Here is a 26,455-nt window from a genome sequence, read left to right on the forward strand (position 1 = left end):
GGGCAGAAGTCCCTTTGCATTGTCTGAAGGGCTCTGCCAAAAGGGGAGGTGAAGCAGTGTGCAACAGGCAAATCGGTCCATCTGATGAGTTTGCATGTCACATATAAGAAAGTCAGTGTGGTCTACTCTTAAAGGATTATAAATGTGTGTACACTGTTACAAACAATGGCTTCAGCTCAGAAATGCAGGCTTTGATAGCTTTCCAGGCTAAAGCAAAAAGAATCCACTGAAAACAAATGCCAGCCTTCCATCATGTATAGTGGCTGACATAGACATTGCAAAATTTGTTATGAGCTAGTCTTGATCTCTTCACTTTCGCATCTTAAAATTGGCACAGAATATCCTGCCTCCTATAATATCAGCTTGTGTGGTTCTGAATGTATATGTTTTCCTTATATACCTTATCTGCTGAAAACCACAAAAGTAAATGATGAAACACTCCTCTTATTTTGTCTAGCTTTGGGGTTTTTTCTAGTGGTAATAAAATATTTTTCCAGATTCATTTCAGGAACTTCAAATGCTTGATTTGTAGAATAAGTATTTTAGCATCCAAAGAAATCAAAACTTTTACAAATCAAGACTTTTCAACTTGGAATACGAAAAAGTCTCTTAATTTGATCACATTTTTTCAGATCCTATCTATGTTCACTGCCCAATTTTTATTGTGTGAAGTTTTTCAATTGTATGCATTATTTTCACATTCTAAAAAAATTCCATTGTGGATTTTATTTCCCCCTGTCTTTAAATAAATATTAAGGAGATGTATTTATTTATCATGTCAGAAGCGAACCAAGAGTACAAGTTGTAATGTATTTGAGAACACAAAGTTTAAAAACTTGGCATTATACTAAATGTCCTTTGACCAGTAGTTGGACACTTGGAGTGCCTCTGGTGTTGCTATGAGTAAGTCCTCCATTATGCATGTGGCAGGGCTCAGACTGCATTGTAATTGGTGGTCTGTGGTTTGCTCTTCTCCCCACCCGCATGTCGCGGACTCCACTTTGTCGCCCCACTTTGAGGAGATGCAACATTAGAATCATAGAATCATTGAGTTGGAAGAAACCAAAAGGGCCATCCACTTCTTGTGGTCCATACATTGAAAATCCCAACTCCAATAGAATTAATTTCCATCCCTCTGTATTCATATCCTGTCCCACAGCACAAAGTAGATGTGCAAGTTCAGTTCTGTAAGGAAATTCCTAAGGAGAGCTCAAAAGTTTATCTGAACCCAAGGTCTGTTCAGGATTCTCTGAAGTCATCACTTCTAAGTAGACCCTGGAAATATTATTTGTGCTGCAGTTGATTCCTCCAGCACATGCAGTAGTCCAATGTTTTATCAAATATCACTAAGGGACACAGTAATGCCATTTTTTTCCTGACATTTTATAGATATGGTGTTCCCTCACTTATCGCGTGGGTTAGGTTCCAGGACCACCCACAATAATTGAAAATCTGCGAAGTAGGGACACTATATTTATTTTAATATTGATACATTATTTTAGTAGTTATACACTATTTTAAGTCTTTATCAACTAATTGCGTGTTGATAAATCACCTCCTTTTCCTCCTGTTGCCGCTTGGGCTCCTTTTCTCTCCCTTTGGCTTCTCCTTCCTCCCTTCCTTAGGCTGTAAATTGTAATTTTTTATGATTTATAATAGTTTTTTAGAGTTTATTGAAAAACCACAAAACAGCGAATCGCAAAGTAGTGAGGGAACACTGTATATGGCATGAAGGTCCATGTCATAGTTAGCCAAAATTACATTCAGTAACTGTATATATAATATAGCTTCACAGTATATAAAAATATATTCATGGGATCTTCTTTGTAGCCTTCCTAAATTTTGCTTATTTTCTGACATTTGAGCCTGCGTTTAACTCATTTCATCCAGAAACTAGGGAAGACAGAAGCTCATCTTTGTTCAGATGCTCTAGTCTCATTTACAATCCAGATGTATTGTGGGCTACTACTGAAGAAGCTTTGACCAGGAATTTGACACAGAGGGAACAGAGATTCTCTCAAGCCTGGTGTAGTAGCCAAAAGTATTGACCCGTTCTGTCTTGACAAATGGTTGCATCTGGAAGGGTTTATTTTCCCATATGCTTTTTATCTGCTTCTATATCTAAGTGATTGCTGCAGCTGAATAAAAAACTTCATGTGACAAGTGACTTACTGTCAATCTCTACTAACCAAAGCTACAATGCATATGTTTTGCTGTGCTAGAGAGGAGGAAGGGCATGCTAGTTTATTTATTCAGCGTCCCTCAGTAGGGCACGAGCCAGAGTTTTTTGCTTCTTTTGGCTTCTTAACCTGGCTAAAGGCCTACACACATAGTCTCTGCAGGCTGTCATGTAGAATCTCCTCATGCTGTCTTCAAAAAAAGACTCATGGTCGATTGAAGTTAATGCAAGTTTACTTTTTAATGGCTGTATTTATTAGTTTTGATAAGTCTTGAATTACATCCACCAGGCACCACAAAGCTTTGCAACCTCCACTCCCCTCCTCTTCTGTCATATGATTCTCAGAGGCTAAAAATGAATAATAGCAGTTCTTGGTGGCTTGTATCAAAGGCTGAAATCTGGTTTTCTTAGTTTTCCTATTAGAATACACACACACACACACACACACACACACACACACACACACACACATATATATATATATAGAGAGAGAGAGAGAGAGAATGAGAATGAGAATGAGAATGGTAAATGTAATTTCTAAAGTTTGCTGTAGATACAAAGAACATAAGGAAAACATAAACTGTATCCTGAAAGCATTTTCTGGAGATCACTATAATTTGTAAGTGATCATGCTGACTAGATAATTCCATCTTTTAGATCAAAAATAACATCTAAATTCTGCATAAAGTTCTGTTTAGATCAACATCATGTTGATATGCCGTACATCAAGGGTACACTTTAGCCGTTGTATATGTAATTAATTGTAATTCTGTAAATGAGCTTACACACACACACACACACACACACACACACACACACATATATATATGGTACATTCAAAAAGTATATTGATACACTAAAATCTCTATGGGCACTAATATAAAATATAATTTTCTATTCAATTTGAAGGCCTTCTGTGAACCAGGAACCACATAAACAACTTTCTCATTAATAAGACTACATGTATTCATGATTTTTAAAAACATTTCCTCTTATATTTTTCTTTTTGTTTTCGTATTCTCAGGCTATAAACCTTGTGGCTTGTGTGATGAATTTGTAATATCCACACCCAAGAGGAAAGAGACTAGGAAACTTGGGGAAACCCCAAATAGCAATGTAAACAACATACAAGATAAAGTATTTGCATGAGAGGTGTTGAACACCAAAAACATCCCAAAGGGGGAGGGAGTGGCTGGAAGCCAGGAATACAGTCCACAGTGCAAGAATACGTTACAAATCTGGCTTCTTATCAGCTAGCTGACCTGTGAGATGAAACTGTTTGAGCAGAAACTATATGCCTGCTTACATATAATCTGTTTTGCTTTTATTGTGCTATGTGGTAATGTTTTGCATATATTATTCATTGTGTCTGAGCAGTATATAATAATTTTGAATAAATTGACATAATATTAGACATTAACACAGTCAATGAATGGCTGACTTTCCTCACTAACTTTTATGTCTCTAAGTCATGACCACTACCTTGTGTTTTTTTTTTTTTTGGTTTTTTTTTTGGGGGGGGGGTTGGTTGCTGTGAGTCTTCCAGGCTATATGGCCATGTTCTCCTGATGCTTCACCCACATCTGTGGCAGACATCCACAGAGGTTGTGATTCCAGCCATGAAAGACTTTGACAACACATATCTGTTTTTAAATTTGCAGGGGGTTTCCAAAGAAAACAGGCCGAACTGCCAGGATTGCATCTGATGAAGAAATTCAGGGCACAAAAGATGCCGTTATCCAGGACCTCGAAAGAAAGCTTCGCTTCAAGGAGGACCTGTTGAACAATGGCCAGCCGGTACGCAATTGCAAGATTGAAGGAACTCATTAGGGACTGCCCTGAACTGTTTCCTTAATCTTTATAGGTTTAGAAATAAGTGAAATATTTCATATTTATAATGCATTAAATCTGAAATAAGAAAGAAAAAGAAACCCTGCCAAATACAGATTTGGTTCCTTGGAGTCTTCTGCATAAGCCAGTTCTTTACATGTAAACCCATCTGTTCCCAAATTCCTACCAGAATATAAAGGTCTTCTCCTGCCAGCAAACAGACAACAAGAAGGGAACCATCCTTAACCTCCTATGGAAATGAGATCCAGAGCAACTACAGAAAAGCCCCCCCTTGCTCTCCCCCCCCCAATTTATTTTTTTAAAGTAGTAAGACTGAAAGATGCAACTCTCCTGAATATCTTCACTTGGACAACCTCATATGGAAAAATTCAGATTAGCTAGACCCAAAACCATATGGGTCATAACTATCACTTTGAATCATGTCCAGAAACAGATTCACAACAGTAGACTTTTTAGTAACACAGGAAATTGTGCCTCCTGTCTCCATGAGTCTCGCTCCCTCTTCCGAGTTCTCCACGTTTCCCGGCCTGGCACGTCTGGTGCCGCCTCTTCCAGGCTCTTGCTGCCGCCGCTGACCTTCACTCTCTCACCCTCCCTCCCTCGTTCACTCATCCGGCAGGAGCAGCTGGTAGGGAGGGGTTCACTAGCTCCCCGGGGCTTGCAAGGAGGAGAAAGACCACATAACAATTAAAAAATGTTTAAATATACCCCAGTTTCCCCATGAAATAGCAAGTCCAGTATAAGCGAACCATGAAGAAGTGGGGAAACACTGTATAGTCCTATCCAGAGCAAGATGAATCGCTTTTGATCTATCATGCTACTGATCATCTTCTAGATTAAGTTTCAGTTTGCTTCACCGTCAATTACTGTTTAAAACTGAAATACCTTCCATGGATTGAGGTGGAAAGCAGAGATATGGTTGGGTGCCATCAACACACACTGATGGCACAGAGCCCCCAAATTTATCTCACGTGTCTCTTGGGGAGAATTGGAGACCAAACAGAACTTCACGAGCCAATGTCAAAGAATCAAACAGGAGTCCCACAGCTTAACTAGAAGGAAGTGGAACCAATATAAACACTGCCTTCAAGTCCCACCCCAGGAAAGTGGATCAGAAGGATACAATGGATGATGGTATCAAAGGTTGCTGAGTAGGTCCAGCAAATACAAAAGGAACATACTTCCTGTCCATTGAAGGTTACTTCTAAAACAATTCTTTAGAAGGCACTTTTTGGAACTGTAGAACCTTTTTGTGCCTTTTTCTGTTTTCGGCGATGATGCTATAGCAGCATTGAAAGCAGTAAATGTGTTAGTAGTGCATTCCTAAAGTTGTGACTAATAGGTAGCACATTACAATAAGCACCTGATGGGTCCTTTTTGAAAATAACATTTTATGGCCTCCTATGATCAACATCTTGTACAGAAACATTGACTCTAGGCTTTTCTTGTTACCTCTGAAGGTACAGTTGTTTTGGGGTCATCGGGATGAAACATGAATCCTTTTTTTTCCACCAGGAAGAAAAATGAGTTTCAACTGCAAAGTTTATTGCTTTCTTACTACATGAATATCAGAATTGCGATTGTTTTATCTGTCATCTATGCATTTCATAGAACTTTTCTTTTCTCATTTTGTTTAGAAACTAACATATGAGGAGAAAATGGCTCGCCGGCTGCTAGGTGCTGACAGTGCTGCAACTGTCTTCAATATTCAAGAGCCAGAAGAAGAGCTGACAGGACAGGTACTTCTTTGTAGCTTTCTACTCATACAATAAAAATAGTCATTTTCTTTCATTGTTTCTAATTTATTTATTTCTGAGAAGTTGAAAAAGGAAGTCATGTCTAATTAGATCTCTGACTTGTAGAATGAGGTGATGCTGTAAGGAGATGCTTTATGTCCTCTCCAAAGCTATGGCTGCCTGAGTGAAGGGAATAATAAACATATCCCTCCAGACCAGTGCTTCTCAACCTGGAGTCCCCAGGTGTTTTTGGTCTACAACACCCAGAAACCCCAGCCAGTTTACCAGCTGTTAGAATTTCTGGGAGTTGAAGGCCATAGCATCTTGGGACCCACATGTTAAGAACCACTGCTCCAGACCATCTTAATTGACAATAAAAACAACATCTTAGACAAAATGAAGGACTGTGACTTAACATTGTCGGTTTTTTCTTCTCCTATACAATTGTTAACATCTTTGCCTCTTGAAAATAATACTCAAGCCTTGCAATATGTATCTTGTGCAGTTCAATTGACCCAATAAACGTGTCATAGTTTTGTAGATTTGGGATTTGGTTGTATTTTGTTGCATGGCCAACACACGTCACCCTGAATATGTTTCTGTAATAAAAGTTGATGTTTGTTTCACCTGTGTTATCTATGCCCAATTGATTAGATATGCAATAGTTTCTCTTTCACTGATCCCTTTTCTCTGGGCTGAGCTAAGATATTTTACTACCTGAGAAGACAGCTAAAAAATAGTTAACCACCGCCAGATCAACATTCCTAATCACTAGCCCTTGCACTCTGTGATAATGGGCAATATGAGGTCTAATCCAATATATATATATAGTGTTGAATTATTCTGACCCTTTAAAAAAATAAAGTAAAATTCATAGAAATCTCATTCTTGATTGGCAGAGAACCTTAGCAAAGGAAGCATGTTTGTAGATTCCTCAGTTTAAGTTATCTAATGGCAGGTAAGCTTACTGTAAATATAGTTGTTGTGTGATGCTGGACTGTTTCTGTTGATGGGCAGTTGTCTGGTTTGGTGCAATTGTGTTTACATTTACATATAGATGTGCAACTACCCTTATCTTTGCAAAACACGGGTGTCTGCATTTAGACAAGAGAACAGAGACATATAAAATGAAGGTGATGTAGCCAAAGTCACGTTTGATATTTTAGGAGCAATTCCAATGAAAAATGTAGTGCTTTCTTCCCCAGAGAATAAAATGGAGAACCATCTTAACATCTGTTCCTGCTCTAGCTCATTCTGTCTCTCTGATCCTTCATGATGTCAAGATAAAGCACTGGCTCTCCATCTTGAAAGCGTTTCTTGGTTTTTTTTTCTTGAAGGTGATTTTCACTTTTGGATGCAGCCCAAGTCCAAAAGCGAAACATGAAGTAGATTTCTGGGGGGAAAAACCCAGGAAGTAATTTATGTTGGTTATTGGGATGGGTATTCTGGCCAGTGAAGTGCATATAAAGTGAATTCTAATGCAAGTGTTCTCTGAGGCTGTAGTAGAGGCTCTCATAAATCTTACTTCCAGTGTCCCATCTCATTTTCTGCCTTTACAGGGAACTGACTCTATTGATGCTTCTGTAGTGACTCCTGAGGCTGTTCAAAAGGTTTCACTTTTCTTCTTTCTTGATTTTCTGTCTGCCGACCCCCTTGTTTATCTCTTTTCTGGTTTTACAAAGATGTTTCCAAGCATTCACCTTGACACCTACCTTTGTTTGCTGTCTATTAGTAACTTTTTAAATCTTTGTTGTGTGGTTCATGCAATTCCCTCTGACTAAACAGGTTTTCCATTTCTCTCATAAGGGAAGTTTGTTGTATGAAAACCATGGTGTTTTTTTTTTTACCAAAACCCTTTGTGGATTTTATCTGTCACTAATGGCAAATACAGTTTATGCTTAAAAAGTTAACCACGTAGGAGCTCTCTTTCTGAAGAAAAACAATGGATAAATCTATCGATTTTTCCCCAATAGATTTTTAAAATATTGTCTGTATATCCCATTTATAAAGAAACATGCATTTTGGTTTCAGCTAGCCGTGAGCTATTGGGGTTGGGTCCATTATATTTTATTATATAGAGTGCATATGCAGATGCAAGAATGATGCCTGTATTAAGTAATATATAAAATTCTTAGCTGATCCTGAACCAAAGAAAGGCTTTCACTTTTTTATTGAAGAAACTATCTATTGCTGTAATAGCACAGAATTTCTACTGTTAACATTTCTGTTCTTTCCAACTTGAGCAAGATGATATAGGATGCCATTTCATGGTATAGGGCTGGAGTTTGCATGCAACTCTTTCTCCACACAGTAGAAAATATTTAACACATGGCATTAGTTAGATCACTTATTGTTTACTTGTGTGAGTGCAGAATATGGGAAAGGAGTGAATTAATTGTTAGTGTGCTGGGAAACTTTTATATTACAGTCCTAGTTTATAATCTATGCTCATTGTTTTTATAAGGAATTCGTTTAGGACAGGGATTCTAGTGTTTTCTTTTATTTAGTGGAAAGTCCTGCATTATATTTACATTTGTAACATATTGTGCCTTTTTAAAAAAAATCACAAAGTTGAGAAATTGAATTAATTATAATCCCATTTCTAATTTGAGTTTTCTTTGTTTGACAGGAATACAAAGTCTCCAGCTTCGAACAGAGGCTGATCAGTGAGATTGAATTTCGGCTGGAAAGATCCCCTGTAGAGGAGTCTGATGATGAGGTGGAGCATGGAGAAGATACCCCTGATAATGGTGTGGCTCCTTACTTTGAGATGAAGCTGAAACATTACAAAATATTTGAGGGAATGCCAGTCACCTTTACATGCATAGTGTCTGGGAATCCAAATCCAAAGGTGAGAGAAGATCATTCATTTTAGAAATCTGTAGGCTTTTAGTTGCACCAGGAATGGACAACTTCGAACAGTCCATTTGTGGTCTTCCAGCTAATTTGGGGGCATAATTCATCTGATACTTCACCATTAGTTGTGCTGATTGGGGCTGTTGGGAATCCAGAAACACCTGGAGATGAACACTTGCTAGTTGAAGAACTGGACTATTTAAGGCATTCAGAATTCAGTGAATTTGAAATATGTGACATTCTGCTGAATGAGGCTTTTAGGCCTGTTCCCATTTTCTTTCACACCTCTCAATAGGTAGCAGTTAGTTCTGCCTGCTAGACCTGACCACCAAGGAATCTTTTATGAACTGTGAGGAAACTCAGACATACTAGATGTAATGTAATAAAACACTCTTGTTCTAATCTCATAAAACACACTTGGCATGTGGTTAATTCATTTTACCACACTTCACGTGAATCTAGCCAAAGGAAATGAATAACAGTACATTTATCTACATGCCTCAGACTCATAAACCCCAACCGGTCTTTAGATTCCTATTGCAATGGAGATAACTAGGACTACTTTGTGCGGTCTTGTTCTTCCTCCTCTTCTGAGGATACAAAATCAGCAGATTTTCTGTAACACTTATTAGTCAAATCCAGTTGGCATAATGGTCTATCTGCTTTCTCAAAATGAGCATCCATTCTAAAACAGAGATTAAATTACACTCATATGTGTGGCTAGAAAACTCAGGGCCCATCCAGACAGGCCCAAAATGCTATACCTGTCTTGGTTTTTACTGGAGGGTGTTCAAATGATGCCTCAGATAAAAATGAACTAATTAATAATAAACCACGGTTTATTCCAAACCAGCAGGAGGGCACCCACTGCTTCCTCAGTCCCCGATTTACTCCTAAAGCTTACTAAAAAGGTCCCTGGCTGCCATGAAGTTTCTCCTCATGCGACAAAATAACCTCTGAGGAGACCGGGGGGGGGGGGGGCAAGGATTAGGTGTTTGGGGAAAATCAGGATGGCATGTAGCTGCGGCCTCCTCGGAAAAGAGGTGTAGATTAGATTAGGCTGTTTTAACCCGCTTCAGTTCAGATTTTAGTCATGTCTGGAAAGGCCCTCATAGACTGGTAATCCAAGAGTACAATGTTCTTCAAACACGTACTTGGAGCGTAATGCATTATTTATCAATTTACTTATTTAACAAAGAAATATTTCCAGTTAGTTATTTCCACATATTAGTTTTGCATTTCCTATCCTCTAGTCTTTTATTGGCTTTGCTTTGGCTTACAGCTATAGCTAGAAGTATAAAGTTCATCTTTACTACTGTTCTTTTTTCCAAAGTGCATCTCCATTGCTTAGAATTTGGTTAAATAATCTTCCCAAGCTGCCCTAAATAACAGAACCAAAGGTTTTATATAGCAGAGGAATGCTGGATGTCTGGTGCACTGGTTCTATTTTGAGGACACTTCTGGAAAATAATTGTGTACTATGAAAGGGGATATGGCTTCTCTAAAAGGATTGTCTCTCTGGATGCTCTTGGATTGCAGCTCCCACATCCCTGACTACTGCCCATGCTGTGTGGAGGTTGTGGAAATAGGGAGTCAAACAATAGTTGAGAGGCCCATTCTTCCTTAATGTAAAATAGACATCAGGATGTATAATTAAAGATTAATGTCATCGGAGTTTCATTTAAATGCCGAGAAAATGACATCACCACATTTATGTTAACTTCCTTGTTCTCTTGTAATCACTTGGTTTACCCTTAGCCTGAGGGGAAGGGCAACATAATGTTTTGGCACAATGTCCCTCCTAAGGGATCAATGAAGAACATCCCTGGTTCTTGTCAGATCTTGCTCAGAGATTGAGCTGTGGATAAGATGTGAATAACCATTTATGGTGCAATATTTTCCATAGTTTACTGAAATGATTTCAGTAAATGAACATATGCATGTAAATGCTAAGTAGCCAGAACTTAGAAAAGTTCCAAAATCCCCCAGCCAGCATGACCACTGGAAGCTGTAGTCCAAAATAATAAACTTATGAAAAAGAGTAAAAGTAACCTCTCCTAAATGTCCTTCTCCTTCTTTGATATTATCACAAATAGCGGTTTTACAAGGTCCATTTAGCATAAAACAAATGAATAATTATAAAATGTTCACAACATAAACACTTTTTGGTCATTTTGTTAAATAGGAATTACAGAAAGTAATGCTTATTATTATTATCAAGTTTCTGATTGAGATGTAATTGTGTACATATTGGCTTGGATCTTGACTTTTTTTAAAATGTGTCAAAAATGACTTGAAAAAATACTTCAAGTTGCTTTCTGCTATGAGAGAATTGGCCATTTACTGAGACATTTTGACCAGGGGACGCCTTGATGTGTTACCATCCTATTGGGAGGCTTCTGTCATGTCCCTGCAAGCTAGAGCTGACAGACAGGAGCTCACCCCGTCTCACGGATTCGAACTGCCAACCTTCAGGTCAGCAACTGAACTTCAGGTCAGGAGTTCAGCCGGCACAAGGGTTTAAGCCATTGCACCACCGCAGCTCCTTGGATCCTGACTAGGCATCAGTGAATTGAAACAGCCCTTTCATTCAAGGATAGGAACAAAATCTAGCAAGGGATCTTCTGATGGGAGCTCCTCTTGGCTGATATTCCTGCCAGCTGAAGTAAACATGGAATCCCAGACACTGAAAGATATGAGACTGAGATCTCATTTCAGTGTCTTGCTTTTAGGGAGCGAGGAACGGGAGGAATAAATGTTTTATATTGAATTTCTGGTACTGGTTTGCAAGTCAGTCGCCTAATTCTTGCACCTATGTCTGCAGTTGTGAGTTTCAAAATTTATATTTGAGATTTTGAAATTTCTGCATTTTAGATGGAAATTTCAGATTAGACTAAGTTGTATTATTAAAAGTTAATTATTAAAAGTTTCTGAAATCGTTAAAAATATTTAAAGTAGAAAATTGCATCATGCACCAGTGAGATAAGATAATGGTAACTCTCTGCAAAAAAAAAAAAATCCACCATACACAGATTGGGAGCTTATGAAAAAAGATATTAAGCATGAATTATTTCACAACAATATCTATAACAGAAATCCATATTTGGAGGAAATTTTTACTTTATAGTTGTGTTGATCTAGAATATCAAGCACATTCAGCTTAATGCATCTGCTGCTTGCTTAATTCCTGGCAAGTCCTCTGCTTCTGTAATGAAAGAAATGTGTCATAAAATAATTACTAGCTTTTACAAGGCCAACATCTGTCAGGTAAAAGTTACGAAATCTGTGAAATGTGCAGGTTCAAACTCATTTTTGCAGCCATACTGTTTCATAGACTAGAGGTTTATACATGATAATGTAACTTTTATTTGAAACATTAAAGTTGTGTCAGCATATGTGAGCACATTAATAAGCCTTTTGCTGGCAACACAGGCAGTTTGTAATCCTGTACATACATGCATTCGGAAGAGATTTAAAACTACTGGGCAAAGTTGAATGATTTTCAGCACTGACATGCAGTCCTTGTCAGTATTTCAGAATTTTACTTACACATGTGAACCCCTAATAAATATTACATATTTTGGAAATGGCTGGAGTTCTATATCAGCCACTCATATTTAGTATATTTAGTTAACTAAAGTAACTTCTCCTGGTCCAATTCCCCCGAACCTGATGAAAAGATCATTCACCCATACTTCAATCACTGCTGAAATTGAATGGATCTCTCCATGTAGCTGATGCCCGGTAAATTAGGTTGGGGGGGGGGGGGTGTAATTGTGGCAATAGTGTCACAATTGTTTTGTATTCACAATTACTACTTAATCCTGATTGTGATACTGTTGTTGGTATATTATGTTTAACAAAGTAGCTGATATAGGATTCCAGCTATTAAGACTATAACTCCGAGAATCTTTGAACTAATATACTGTATATACTTGAGTATAAGCCAAGTCTTTCAGCCCTTTTTAGGGCTGAAAAGGGCCCCTCTCAGCTTATATTTGAGTGAGGGTCCTGGCTGGCTTATTTTTGGGTTGGCTTATACTCAAGTATATGTGGTAATCAGAGTTGGACAGTCTTATCTTAAATTAGAGTGTTATGTAAATATTCTAAAACATTTAACCTACTGATGCCTCAATTTAATGTAATTTTATTGATATCTATTTTTATTTTTGAAATTTACCAATAGCTGCTGAATTTCTTATTCTTGTCTTATACTTGAGTCAATAAGTTTTCCCAGTTTTTTGTGGTAATATTAGGTGGCTGGGCTTATATTCGGGTTGGTTTATACTTGAGTATATACAGTAATATCTGGGTATTCTAGCTGGAGATTCTTGGGAGTCACTGTCCAAGTCAACTTTTCCAAAATATGAAACATTCCTAGTTGAATGGTCATGATCAGGATTTAAGGGCATGCTCTTATTTGGTGTATCAAGGTAATGAACAAAAAGGTGGCCAAACTCCATGACATATAAAGAATTCATCCCTGCTATTTTATGTTTTCCTTGGAAAAGTAATGATGAACATGATGGATTATACAGTCCAACCAAAAATGGTGTCTTGATTTTTAGGCGTGTTCCTAGAGTTTTTTGTGCTATTGATTCAGAAAAATGCATTGGATAGACCACAATGGCTCTAGTTTCTTAGACATAGTTATCATGACTTTCTATGGGTGAGCATTTAAAGACTGGTATATGGCATATGTTCTGTATCTCAAAAACTTGAAACTGGTAGGGGGAAACTGCTGCCATTTTTGGAATCAGCAGATCATATATACTCATAAACAGGGAAAACATTTGAGGCACCAAAATGTGTGTTGGCCAGTGTTATCTCAAGTGCTATTTGGTTGAGGTCCTGAAGAAATAGACAAGATCTCTTAATCATTCCTGATGTCCTAGTTCCTCAAAAGATCTTTCACTTTCATCTTTCACATAAGCTTCCACCCAAATTGAGGATCTTCCTAAGTCATTTGCTGGCATAATCTTTTCATTCATGAATATTTGACATATTCATCATTGTTCTTAGGGATTGTTTGTTGTATCACGTCAGTTTGGACAACTGGACCCACGTATCTGATACTGCTCTACTTACTTACAGCACCAATTTTACTTGTACATCCCCCACACTGTAGTTTAAGATCAGCTGACCTCCCTCTCCAAGTATTCATACTGGACAAGGCTGCAAGTCTTAAAAGATCGGTCTAGAAATCCAACAAATGCAGTTTTTGTATAAATATATGGAGAAAACATTGTTTTCAAGGCCTGCCCAGTCCTTTGCAAATTAAAGCAGTGTTTCTTTCTTCATTTCTTTGTTACTCATAACATTTCAAAGAACTTGTAAGCAGTAAATATGCAGATGGTAATCTCAGTTCAAACAAACGTTGTGTGGCAATATCTACAGAGAAAGCCATGACATAGAATATAAGTAAGAATATTCACTAGTAAGTCAAGTAGGAATATACATCATCCATTTTTATACAGATCTTCCTGGTTTAGCCTAGCTGGACAGTAGCTTGGCACGAGCAGCAGCAGTCTTAGGAGTAATAAAAAATATTCATAAAAAAACATCTCTGTGATTCTACTGTAGGCTTCTCTATAAGCACTGTTTGTATGATCTGTGTATCTGCTAAACATTAATGGTGGAGGAGTAGGATCATGACAACATGCTCTGTCCAAAACCATATTTGCAGATATATAAAGGGAGGAATGGAGAACATGTAGCTTTCCAAATGTTGCTGGATAGCAAGGACTGAAAGGAGGTGCTATTCATTAACCTCTGGATGGCTACCCATTCTCCACTCTTGTATAAGTAGTTTGTAATTCTGCAGAAAGGGTGACCTCTGATTATGCTGAGAAGTATGTTTGGTTCCAGTGATATTAAATTTTTATAGACTGAGTACATACACAATTTTCATCTTCATTCCTCTCCCCGCTCCCTCACCATACACACACTTTTCAAGATACACTATTAGTTGTATGGAAAGCTTTTTTATTTCTCCACTTATTAAAGTAGAAGAGTTTAACTGTTCATGCTATAGGTAGAACCTGATGGAAATAGCAACCTTCTACAAGCCTCCTATACTAGTTACTTGTTATGTATATAATTGAGATTGCTTACTGTATGGTATGTATATATTAGTATGCAGTTTAACCTTAACTCTATGTTATTTGAAGTTGTGGGAGGGACTACAGACCATGTGACCCAGATCTGAGAATGTTCAGAATGAGACTCCATTGTAGAATCCAAAGTCAGTTGGAAGTCAGTTAAGTTGGTTGATGTCACTTAAGAGTATAAGTCAGTTTGTATCAGTAGTAATACAGTACAGTTGATATATGAAGTCAGTTGAGTATAGTAAAGTATGCTGCAGTGAGTAATCAGTTTATATTGAGTTAATGTTCACTTTAATCTCTATACCAATAAGAAATGTACCTGTATGCCAATACATTAAGTTTGTAAGTAAATTAACTATGTTAACTTTTAAAGAAGACTACTTATTTTTTTTGTTTCTTGAGAGCATGATTTGAAAACAATATATTGTATGGGAGAATTTTTTTTCTTTTTTTGAGCAACTGAAAGAACACTTCTGAAGATCTGCTATATATTTTATGCATTGGCATATCTTTGTTCCTAACAGTTCAGATAACTGTTTCAGTCTAGCACAGTGGTTCTCAACCTGTGGGACCCCAGGTGTTTTGACCTACAACACCCAGAAATCCTAGCCAGTTTACCAGTTGTTAAGATTCTGGGAGTTGAAGGCCAAAACATTTGGGGACCCACAGGTTGAGAATCACTGGTTTAACAGCTGAGAAGCCTAAATTGCCTTGCATTATTGGATATTTACCACTAAGGAGAAAATTGACTCAAGCAAGTTTTTAACTCTTCTCAGAAGGATCATACTTTACAAAAGGTATGCCTTTCCAAAAGTCTATGAGGATTCCAAATAGCGTGAATGCCAATCTCCAAAAGGGTCACACTTCCAAAAGGCTTTGGAGATTCCTGGTTTTCCAAAAGAACCCAAAAAAATCTGTAACACGTTGTGATATCTGAGATGAAGGCTAAGCCATAAAAACCTCAGTCATTTTAGAAGTGGTATTGCATACAATCAGCAAAGGATATTGTAGTTATTTATGAGTTATACATGAGAAATTACTCGTGTGTGTAAGCATGAGTGTGTTAGCTCTTAAAAATATTTTTCCAAGTTCTGTCTACTGCTCCTCCCCCACTATTCCATGTTTGTTTTCAATCCAGTCTGGTCATTTATTATTACATTGCCAAAATCAGACAGGGTACAGTTGGGGGCACATGCACTCTAGTGGGTTTATTAAATTTTGATTTCACTTGTAAATACCTAACTCTCCCCATGTTCTTTAAAAGCAAGAGAAATGGAATGAAAACTGAGAAGCAGATCTTGCCACATGCGATTCCATGCCAATTTTTGGTAATGATTTTCATGTGCTGTAAACATAAAGAGTTGCTTTGGCTACTCAGAGTCTTGCTTTATGGTGTAAAATGTCCTCTTGAGACCATATTTTGAAAAGTTCTGTTTTCAGATTTCAAACAACATTGCTATGAAACGTAGATAAGTGATAGGTGTTGGCTTTCGGTTTTCGCTATGCATGCATCAACATATATTTCACTGATGTTGTCTCCTTACTTGAAAATAAATACAAAAATTTGCTACATGATGCTGGAAAAAAAATGCAGCAAAGCAAGCTAATATATTCAGTAAAAATGGCCTAAGGTACCAAAATAGGAGAGAAAGAGAGGAATTTAAAAGAACCAATGTTCTTTGTTTCTGTGGTTGTTTCATAGGGGATTACTGTCAAGAAATAGAGCTGCTTATCTGGTTTTTAAGGGTGACACATTTCTTAACCATTTATCCCATTGTCTGGAGTTTGGTATAAGAAAGTAAAAAAAATGATATCAATTTGAAGGCTAATTCTACTTTTAGTATCAATTTCATGCAAAATTGGTTTCTAGTTCATTAAGTAACTGACTCAGAGTTGTTCTGTGTTTTCCGGGCTGTATGGCCATGTTCCAGAAGCATTATCTCCTGACGTTTCACCCACATCTATGGCAGGCATCCTCAGAGGTTGTGAAGTATATTGGAAAAAACTAAGCAAAGAAGGTTTATATATCTGTTGAAGGTCCAGGGTGGGAGAAAGAACTCTTGTCTGTTGGAGGCCAGTGTGAATGTTTTAATTAATCACCTTGGTTAGCATTACTGGCCTTGCCAGATTAATATCCTAGCTTATTCCAGCGTGGGGGAATCTTGTTCAGACGTGTTAGCTGCCCCTGATTGACTCATGTCTGTAAGTAACTGACTCATTCCAACTGGATATGTCAAATTCGTAAGACTGTCTTAACCCGTAGTGCTTCTTGAATAAAGATAGTCTGCTACAGGAAAGATATTTTATTCCTGGAATCCAATGTGAGAATGGCTCATGTTCCAATTAAGTTCTTCTACTAGTGCAAACAGATGTGTGAGAGCTGCTATGCAACACATGCAATCTCTTTCTTGGCATTCTGCAAGTGTTTGCATAGCAGCAGGAACAACTATGCTCCTTCCATTCACAGTTCTTTGGATACTGTCATACAATGGAACAACTTTGTCATTCATTTCCTTGTAGTAAAAGGGGGCCTCTTTCCAACAAGGCTTCTCTCTATTCAGACCCCCCTAGTATGTTACAAATGAATGACTGCAGAAAGTAATTGGAAAGCCAATGAAAAACAATAGTGGATGACGAACAATAGCTGCAGATGTTTTAACTGTTTGATGCAAGAAGGAAGGGGAAGTTGTACTAGATTTTTTTCATCTAAAGGTCAGAACTAAAGCCATTATCTCATAGCTCTTTTTTATATCGGATAATGTGCCTTTGGTTCCTAGCATTGTTATCCATAACAGAAACTTGTCCAGTTATGGATAACTGAGACCTGTTAATTTACGCACCAATTACCCGATTCACTTCTTTATTCCTTGTAATTTGTTTTTGGATACAGATTTATTGGTTCAAAGATGGGAAGCAAATCTCTAAAAGGAGCGAACACTACAGGATGCAAAGAGAACCTGATGGGACCTGCTCTCTCCACACTACAGCCTCCACCCTGGATGATGATGGGAATTATACCATCATGGCTGCCAACCCACAGGTACACCAAGTCTTGGCTTCAGCGCAAACATGCTCTTGGGCACAGATCTTTGTAAAGACTCATAGTCTTACTCTGGGGCAACTTAATGGGTATACGATGTCATTTTGGAGCAAATAATGCTTAAGGCAATTGGGTGGGACCACTACATGTTGCCAAATTGAGAACAAATTGCCGCCGGTGAGCAATTATAAAAATATTTTTCACTGTGATCTGTTTTTGAGCAACTGCCGTTATATTGGCCTTAGGTTAATACTGAATAGAAAAAAAACAAAGGTCATAAATAGTCAGAAAAGTATTCATGTTGGTTCAGGAGAAAAACAAAATATATCATTATACAATACTGTGCTACCATGTTTCCCTGATAATAAGACAGTGTCTTATATTAATTTTTGCACCCAAAGATGCACTAGGTCTTATTTTCAGGGGTTGTCTTATTTTTCCATGAAGAAAAATTTGAACAAAAAAATGAACATTTATTATATTCTGTACAGTAGTTGTCATCACAAACCAGCATAACCAGACAAACTGTGAATCCTATCAAGAATGTCTTTTTACTACCATTATTTCCATGTACAACAATCTATGGTATGTACATTTACCAATCCTACATGCTCTGGTGTTCTGTTTGGTGGGCATGCTTCCAAACAAAAACTTTGCTAGGTCTTACTTTCAGGGAGGCCTTATATTTAGCAATTCAGCAAACCTCTACTAGGTCATATTTTCAGAGGATGTTTTATTTTCGGGGAAACAGGGTAAGACCAAACAAATGCTACAAAGTATGCAAAACTCTCAATTTTTTCAAAATTTTCATCATCGGAGTAAGTGGGAATTTGAAAAGTTAGATGAGTGTGTTCTGGCTTGAGTGATCACTTCTTCCTTATGCAAACTTTACTCTTGAATGCCTTTGAGCAGAGTTTTTATATGGAGTCCCACAAGAATTGATTGAACACTGTTGATTTTGCAGCCCCCACAATGTGGAACTTCCCATCTGTTATAAGCCACTCAAAGGAGTTTCCATAAACTCTGATTGGTGTGGGTGGGGAGCATTCACACAAAGTGTGATAGTCATAGGAAATGAGGCATGTTTTACTACCTGATATGGAGTGCAGAGGAAGAATTCCATAAGAAGGCAACAGAAGAAGCAATTCTGCTTTGTCACAGCGTGGCCTTTATTCTGTTTTAGTCCTGACAAAAGGAGAGCCACTTAATCAATTAGATTTACCTACAATTTATTTATTAACAATTGGTTCAGTGGGTGCACTTTGGTTAGGACAAACCCATAGGATTTAAGCCATAGTATACTTTTATCTGGAGCCTCCGGTGGTAAGGTAAAGGTTTTCCCCTGATGTTAAGTCCAGTCGTGACCGATTCTGGGGGTTGGTGCTTAGCTCAATTTCTAAGCCGAAGAGCCGGCGTTGTCCGTAGACACCACCAAAGTCATGTGGCCGGCATGACTGCATGGAGCACTGTCTGGTGGTACAGTGGGTTAAACCGCTGAGCTGCTGAATTTTCTGACCAAAAGGTCAGGAGTTCGAATCTGGGGAGTAGAGTGAGTTCCTGCTGTTAGCCCCAGCTTCAGCCAACCTAGCAGTTCAAAAACATGCAAATGTGAATAGATCAATAGGTACCGCTCCAACGGGAAGTTAGTGGCACTCCATGCAAGTCATGCCGGCCACATGACTTTGGAGGTATCTACAGACAATGCTAGTTCTTTGGCTTAGATATGGAGATGAGCACCAACCCCCAGAGTTGGACATAACTAGACTTACTGTCAGAGGGAAACCTTTAACTTTACCTATACTGTTATCACTGTGACTTGTACAGTTTATTCTTGGTGATATTAATGTTCTTAACGTGTGTCATTTAGATTAAACCTCCAGCCAATTTATATATAAACTAGCTGTGCCCGGCCACGCGTTGCTGTGGCAAAGTGGTGGTGGTATTGGTTAAAAATTGTTGTAGCATTTTTATTTGACGTTGTTTGTATTTTTAATTAATGTTATTGTAACTTATCTTTTTATTTATTATATTTTATTATTTTGTTGTATTATTTTTAGTTATTTTGTTATTATAGTATTTTATTGTATTAATTTTTTAGTGTTTTTTATTATTTTTATGGTATTATTTGTATTTTTTTATTCTTTTATTAACACTGGGCTGAGTGGGTTGCTAAGAGACCAAGTGGGCAGAGCTTAGCCTTCTAACTGGCAGCAATTAGATAAAAACAATTATTGCTCTCCCTCTAATTAGGACTTTATTTTTCTTTTCTTTTTGTTGTCGGAACCTAGGGGCAAGGATGGTGGGCTGTGTTGCCAAATTTCGAGGTTCTGGGGCTTGTAGTTTTGTTGTTTAGTGGGAGGAACGGACACCATTACTCCTTTATATATATAGATAAAGAATTCTGAAGCAAGATGTAAAACTATATCAAAACTGAAATAGAATTTTCTCAGAGGAAAGAGGTTCAGAGCCGTATAGTTTGTCACCTGGTCACCAATGAGATAATGTTGGTTACTCATAATCTGTGTTAGACTATAAGAGGAGTGGGCAGTATGTGGCCAGAGGACTGCATACAGCCATTGGATGAATTTGAAGCTCTCCATAAGCAGTCTGTTGTAAACTCTAGGAGAAGTCTGTCCGTCTCCCAGCAGTGTTTAGCTGGGGAACAGGAAGAAGAGAGACTTCTGAGAAGTGAAAGAGATAGAAGATGAAGAGAAAAGGGAATAGCAGAATGAGATTGGGGTAGTCCATCTCTTTGTTAAGATGAAAACTCCTTAAGGGAATACAAACCCCTGCTGAAGAAAGGCTTAGAAAAGTTACTTTTTAAGACTACAGCTTTCAGAATCCCTCAGTCAGCATGGCTGCTTTAACCTTTCCAAACATTGTTCCAACCCTGGGCTGGGAACAAGCCAACAAGCCAACATTTATTATAACTAGCCCTATTTGTGTTTATCTGGAAGGAAGTATAACTCAGTACAAGTTCCTCAGCTGTAAAAGAGTAAGGGATTGCAGCCCAAGTATGCCCGTTAACACCTCACTTTTCACTCACCCATCCCTGCAGCCTAGGATAAATACATACACACAATAATCTGATGAATGAAAGACTGTGGTGTGTACCACCTAAGATCTTGCCAGACCCAAAAATTGCAAATAGGGTTATGTTTAGAAATAATGAGCTCTATTGCTAAGGCACAGCTTATCCTCCCTAAGAGTGTTGTGGTCTGTTATGAATGTTGCTAGGCTACTCAACCATAATGGTTCCATTTCTCCAAGACTCCAGAGCTCTCAATGCCTTTTATTGCAAGACGCAAAAAAGGCAGAGAGCCTGACTTGGTATCAGAAAAAAAAACACAAAATGATGAGAGATAAATTTTGTAGCTACATACAATTGATAACATAGATACATTACTTATATAAATCTCACAGTAGTACTTTCCAAACTGTGTCAACACACTCTTTTGCTGTAAGAAATGGAGTCAGTTTTCATTCGGTGTTTTTCCATTTTATAAGCAAACTTTCAAGCTCCTCTTCTGCCCTCATCACAAACATGATATCAGAAGCCTTTGTTTCTATTTTTAAACTAATTAGAATACCTCAAAGATTAGTTTTAGTTTAAAAATGAAAAATGCTGGTTAGTTTAAATTATAACTTGTGGACCAGCTAAAATATTAAGCCAAGTTTTACATATGATGAGTTCTTATGATGAGTTAAAAGAAGGTCAGATCAAATCATGGTTTGTGATACTGGCTTATTGCCGAACCTAGATTGGCCAAAAATACTTTATCCTACCTTTCTCCCACAAATGGGACTCAAAGCGGCATACATAAGACCACAAACAAGTACATAATACAAAAACCTCCTCCTACGACTCCCAATATGGACAATAAATCAACACATTATGTAGACCCAAGTTACATAAATAGAAATAAGCATAAAAACACATTTATCATTAACAGTTTAAAACTCTACACCGCCGGCCACTAAATCCTAACACATTAAATGCAAGCAGCACAGATCAGTGCTCCATAACTCTGGCTATATGAGCCTTGAGGCCTTTTCTAACCAAAGTGACTACTTATGTGTGTCATCGGGGAAGGCCTGCTTCCATAAGGAGGTCTTCACTTGGGAGCGAAAGGCCAGTAACAAGAGGGCTGAACGTACCTCTTTGGGGAGGGAGTTCCAGAGCCGCACCGAAAAGGCCCTCCCCCTCGTTCCCACCAAGCGTACTTGTGACGGTGGAGGGACCAAGAGGAGGGCCTCTCCTGATGATCTCAGAACTTGTGTAGGCTGATAGAAGGAGATGCAGTCCCTCAAAATAGGCTGGGCCCGAACCCTTTTGTTTAGCTTAAGTCTCAGTTTTCCTGAAACTAAACCTTAGGATAAGCGTTTCAACCCTTTAGAATGGAAAACAAATCTGTACAAAAGTTGGGATACTATCAGACAGTGATTTTGTAGGGATATGAACTGGGGTTGATTTAGGCTTGAGTTTCTCCATTCTTGGCTTAAAGTTTAATCATCCTTGAGTTGGTTAAACACAGAAGTGAAGAGGAATCTTTACGAGGAAGAGTGGGGACAAGGCAGCACATAAACTCGAGGTGCCAATTATACTTAGTGTAAGGGGTAGAATTAATATTTGAGTAGGGGAGGGGCTGAAAAATATTTTTAAAATGAATGTCAACCTGAGGAGAAGAACCCTAAACTGATGAGAATCTTCATAGTTTGAGACTTACTTTGCACAAATTAACATTATAGCATTTTCTGCCATTTTTAAACATAAACACATGCAAATTTTGCTCAAGGTAAGTCTCAAACAGTGAATTGCAACAGGAAAAAAATTACTAAAATTGTTCTGCTTTCATAAAGAAAAAAGTGAATGCCATATAAAGTCATGATTAAGTTGAAATTGTTCCAACTCAGACTTTTGGGGCCAAAATTTGTGTTGTTTTGTCTTGCTTTTGAGGTTCTACAATTAGCAAAGTTTTGAAAGATGTATACACTTCTATGAATTTCTTCTAAAAGACTGTGTTAGTCAACATATTATCAGTTTACTTCCACCTTCATTGAAACACTTTCTTGTATTCATAGGTCACAGCAATACATATCAGTAATAACTCTGAGGACTATCAACATACTTCCATTAGTGTTTAGGATTACAATGCATACTTATTTTTATTCGATGATGATGTAACACAGCTGGAATCTACATATTCTGGTGTGAAAACCTTTGTATTAATCCACTGGTTCCCTTTTTGTCTAATATACTGATAAAAGCACAGTGGAACAACGTCAATGCCAGGAGACATAATTATGTTTATTTGGAAATGATACAATTATGAGAGAATATGAATGACAGTTGAACCAAGTAAATGCACTTCTTTGTTGCATAAAATAAACTTCCAGATTCACATCCAAAGTTCTTTGGTTGTTTTCCAAAAGAAATACATAAATCATGTATTATTTGACCCTTAGCCAGAGAGAAATTAAAGCAGAGTGATTTTAATTTTAAAAGAGTGTTGCTTTAAGTTGTTGCTTAAAGGAATAACGTGATTAAGGCTCATAGAGCACATGCAGTGCGTGCAAAAGGTTCCATCTTCAATCCCTGATATCTCCAGATAAGGCGGGAAAAACTCTTGCTGGTCTTTGCTGTATGTGCTAAACCAGGCTTGCACTGCCTGTAACCCTCCAGGTGTCTGGGCCTCCACCTCTCATAATCCCCCAGCCAACTTCTCCAATGGTCCAATGAGTTCTTGGAGTTGAAGTCTGAAACACCTTGAGGGCCACAGGTTGTGCAGGCCTGCTCTAAACCCTGCAATCCTACACAGACATACCAGATATGAATACAGTGTTCCCTTGCTGCTTCGCGGATCACTTTTTGCTCCCTCGCTGTTTCGCGGGTTTTCAATTAATATTAATATACACATTTATTGCGGTATTTTTGCTGTTTTGCTGTTTTTTTCAGTGTTTTGGAAGGGGGGAGGGAGAAATAAAGGGAGAGGGGGGAGGGTAGGGAAGGGTAGGGAATAAAAAAAAGGTTATTTAGCTTCCATTCTTCTTTTCTGCCGGTGTACTGTATATTGTAACTGCTAAAATAAAGTACAGACTGCATTGTAGTAAGTGGTCTGTGGTTTGCTCTCCTTCACACATAGAATAAATATAGTGTCCCTACTTCGCGGATTTTTACTTATGGCGGGTGGTCCTGGAACGTAGCCCCAGGACCACCCCAGCCCCAGTGAGGGAACACTGTACCACAAAACTCAACAGGATTGCTTCCTGAGTAGGTATGCTTCATACGTTTGGGGTGATCTTTGTTGCAGCTTCCTATGGCTATCTGCAAGCATCTGGTCTATATTCAGATTTTCATTATTCTAAATTTAAACCAGAGAGCAGGATATGCCTTCATGTTCCAGGTTATGTGCAGTAAAGGTCCATCTAAAAAGAGAGAAGCCAGAACTAGATGCAGACAACATCCAAAAATAGTATGTTTTACACAATGTTGTCTCCAGTTCCATCATCCCATGCTTGGCATGGTACTGTTTCCAATTTCTAATTATTGTAATGTTTACACCCAGCCATTTTTGTTCAACTCCAAACTGTGGTGTAGCCCCTCTTGTGATGGCCTCTACAATTGATGTTGTGGAGTAATGGTGTTAGGGCACTTGCTAGGTCTGTGCACAAGCAATATGATCCAGTTGCTAGTGCCACCTCCATGCTATGGTGTCTATTTACCTGTCCTCAATGTCAACAAGCAGGGGAAGGAGCATTAGCCACTGGTCAGCTTGTCTTCTCCCAGTGAGTGATGCGGATTCAGCTCAGGAGTGTGTGAAAGAAAAGTACCATTCTGACTATCTTGCCTAGTGTTTGCTTAAATTGGGAAATGTCACTAGTGACTGTTGTACACCAGGGATAGGCATATCACAAACTTCTTGTTCTGTTATGCCTTCCTGTTTTGGGCCATTTGTGAAGCCTCTGGAGAGTTCCAAGGTGGAAAACTGGCCTCCAAGGCTACCACTGCTCTGCATCCTCATTACTGTTCTTATTTTTATTTATTTATGTATTTACAGTATTTATATTCCACCCTTCTCACCCCAAAGGGGGCTCAGGGCGAATCGCAATGTACATATACATGGCAAACATTCAATGCCATTAGACATACGACATACAGAATAGACAGAGACAGAGACACAGAGGCAATTTAACATTTTCCAGCTTCTGGCTTCATGAGGATATGCTCAATTCTGGCCACAGGAGGAGCTGTTGCTTCATCATCCATTGTGACACTGAGTCCTTGATGGAATACTTCCTCGTTCTTCTGCACTCTGCTGGATGATTTTTATGATGTCCTAAATTAGTTAAATTAGCCTCCCCTCATAAGCGGTACCTAAATTTCCTACTTGATAGATGCAACTATATTTCAGGTTGCTTAGGTCAACAACAAGCTAGGCTATATTCTTTTAAATTAATCAGGCACTCAATCCGAACCGGGCTGGTTCGAACTCATGACCTCTCGGTCAGTAATGATTTATTGCAGCTGGCTACTAACCAGCTGTGCCATAGCCCAGCCCCCTTTCTTATGCTGTGTTTGAACAGAATCATAGAATTAGAAGAGACCACATGAGCTATCAAGTCCAACCCCCTGCCATGCAGAAAAAGCACAATCAAAATATGCCCAACAGATAGCCACCCATCCTCTGTTTAAAAGCTTCCAAGGAAGGGGCTTCCAGCACACTCTGAGGCAGAGAATACTCATTAAGTAGGCAGCTCACTGACTTTCTCTTGAGTCTCTGAATACTTTGGAATCTCTGCTGATCGCCACCCCCACCCCCACAAAATAAAAGACCTGTGGGACTTGTAAAAAGTGTAGCTGCTTTGAGTCTCCTTGGTGGAGAGAAAAGACAGTGTATAAATAAAGAATACGAATAATGATGATGTCATGGATATGGATATAATTGCAGTGAAGACTGATTAGTGTCTATTCTGTTTCTTAAAATAAGCATTAAATGTTGACAGTCGGTTCTGGGTGATTTTTTAAAATGTGTAATTTTCTTACTCCCACCCCATCCCCCATGATAGGGCCGAGTAAGCTGTACAGGAAGACTAATGGTCCAGGCTGTCAACCAGAGAGGACGCAGTCCCCGAACACCACCTAACCAGCCTCACACCAGAAGGTACCACTGTCATAAATGAATATTTTCTCAAGATGTAGAGATATGTTTGTGGCTCCATTACTGGCAGGAAAAAAACATTCCACTTCATTTCTCATCATTCTTGCTTTGATTGCCAAAATTATTAACCCAGTGAGCAGTTCTTAACAGGAATATTTGTGTTTTGGTTATTTCATCTTATATGTTTAGATAGGGCCTAAAAGTTTCTCTCTTTTGTAGACTGTGAGCAAAGAATATTGCTCACAGAATATTGTGTAAAAGGTCTTGTTGAAATTGAGATTATTTATTTGCTTTTGAAAATAAGAATACTTTTTCCGTTTTTACAATATTTAAGGTTTGTCTGCCTGTATATGTGTATTTGTGAGTCTTCAGATAGCTTACAATAACAAGAGTAAAAGAATTAAACTAGAATAATAGGGGATTGGGGGGAGGGGTTGAAGAACATAAAAATAATGGATGAAATTATAAGATGATAGGCTTTAAAAAAAAAAACAAAGACTAATACAAAATACAATTAATATTTATAT

General features: G+C 38.2%; 1 protein-coding gene across 6 annotated transcripts in view; it reads left to right on the forward strand.

Annotated features, from left to right (window-relative positions):
* The window catches only part of palld (palladin, cytoskeletal associated protein), a 300,420-nt gene that overhangs the window by 262,523 nt on the left and 11,442 nt on the right, over positions 1–26,455 (forward strand). For 5 of the 6 annotated variants that reach the window (XM_062982361.1, XM_062982363.1, XM_062982364.1 and 2 more), the window contains 6 exons: positions 3,841–3,976; positions 5,668–5,769; positions 7,326–7,376; positions 8,396–8,617; positions 17,620–17,769; positions 25,837–25,931. In XM_062982361.1, coding sequence (XP_062838431.1) covers positions 3,841–3,976; positions 5,668–5,769; positions 7,326–7,376; positions 8,396–8,617; positions 17,620–17,769; positions 25,837–25,931 — 756 coding nt within the window. The remainder of the gene's footprint in view (positions 1–3,840; positions 3,977–5,667; positions 5,770–7,325; positions 7,377–8,395; positions 8,618–17,619; positions 17,770–25,836; positions 25,932–26,455) is intronic. The other variant, XM_062982362.1, reaches the window with a different exon arrangement.

This window comes from Anolis carolinensis, chromosome 5 (assembly GCF_035594765.1).
Source record: "Anolis carolinensis isolate JA03-04 chromosome 5, rAnoCar3.1.pri, whole genome shotgun sequence".
In the NCBI taxonomy this organism is placed as follows: Eukaryota; Metazoa; Chordata; class Lepidosauria; order Squamata; family Dactyloidae; genus Anolis; species Anolis carolinensis.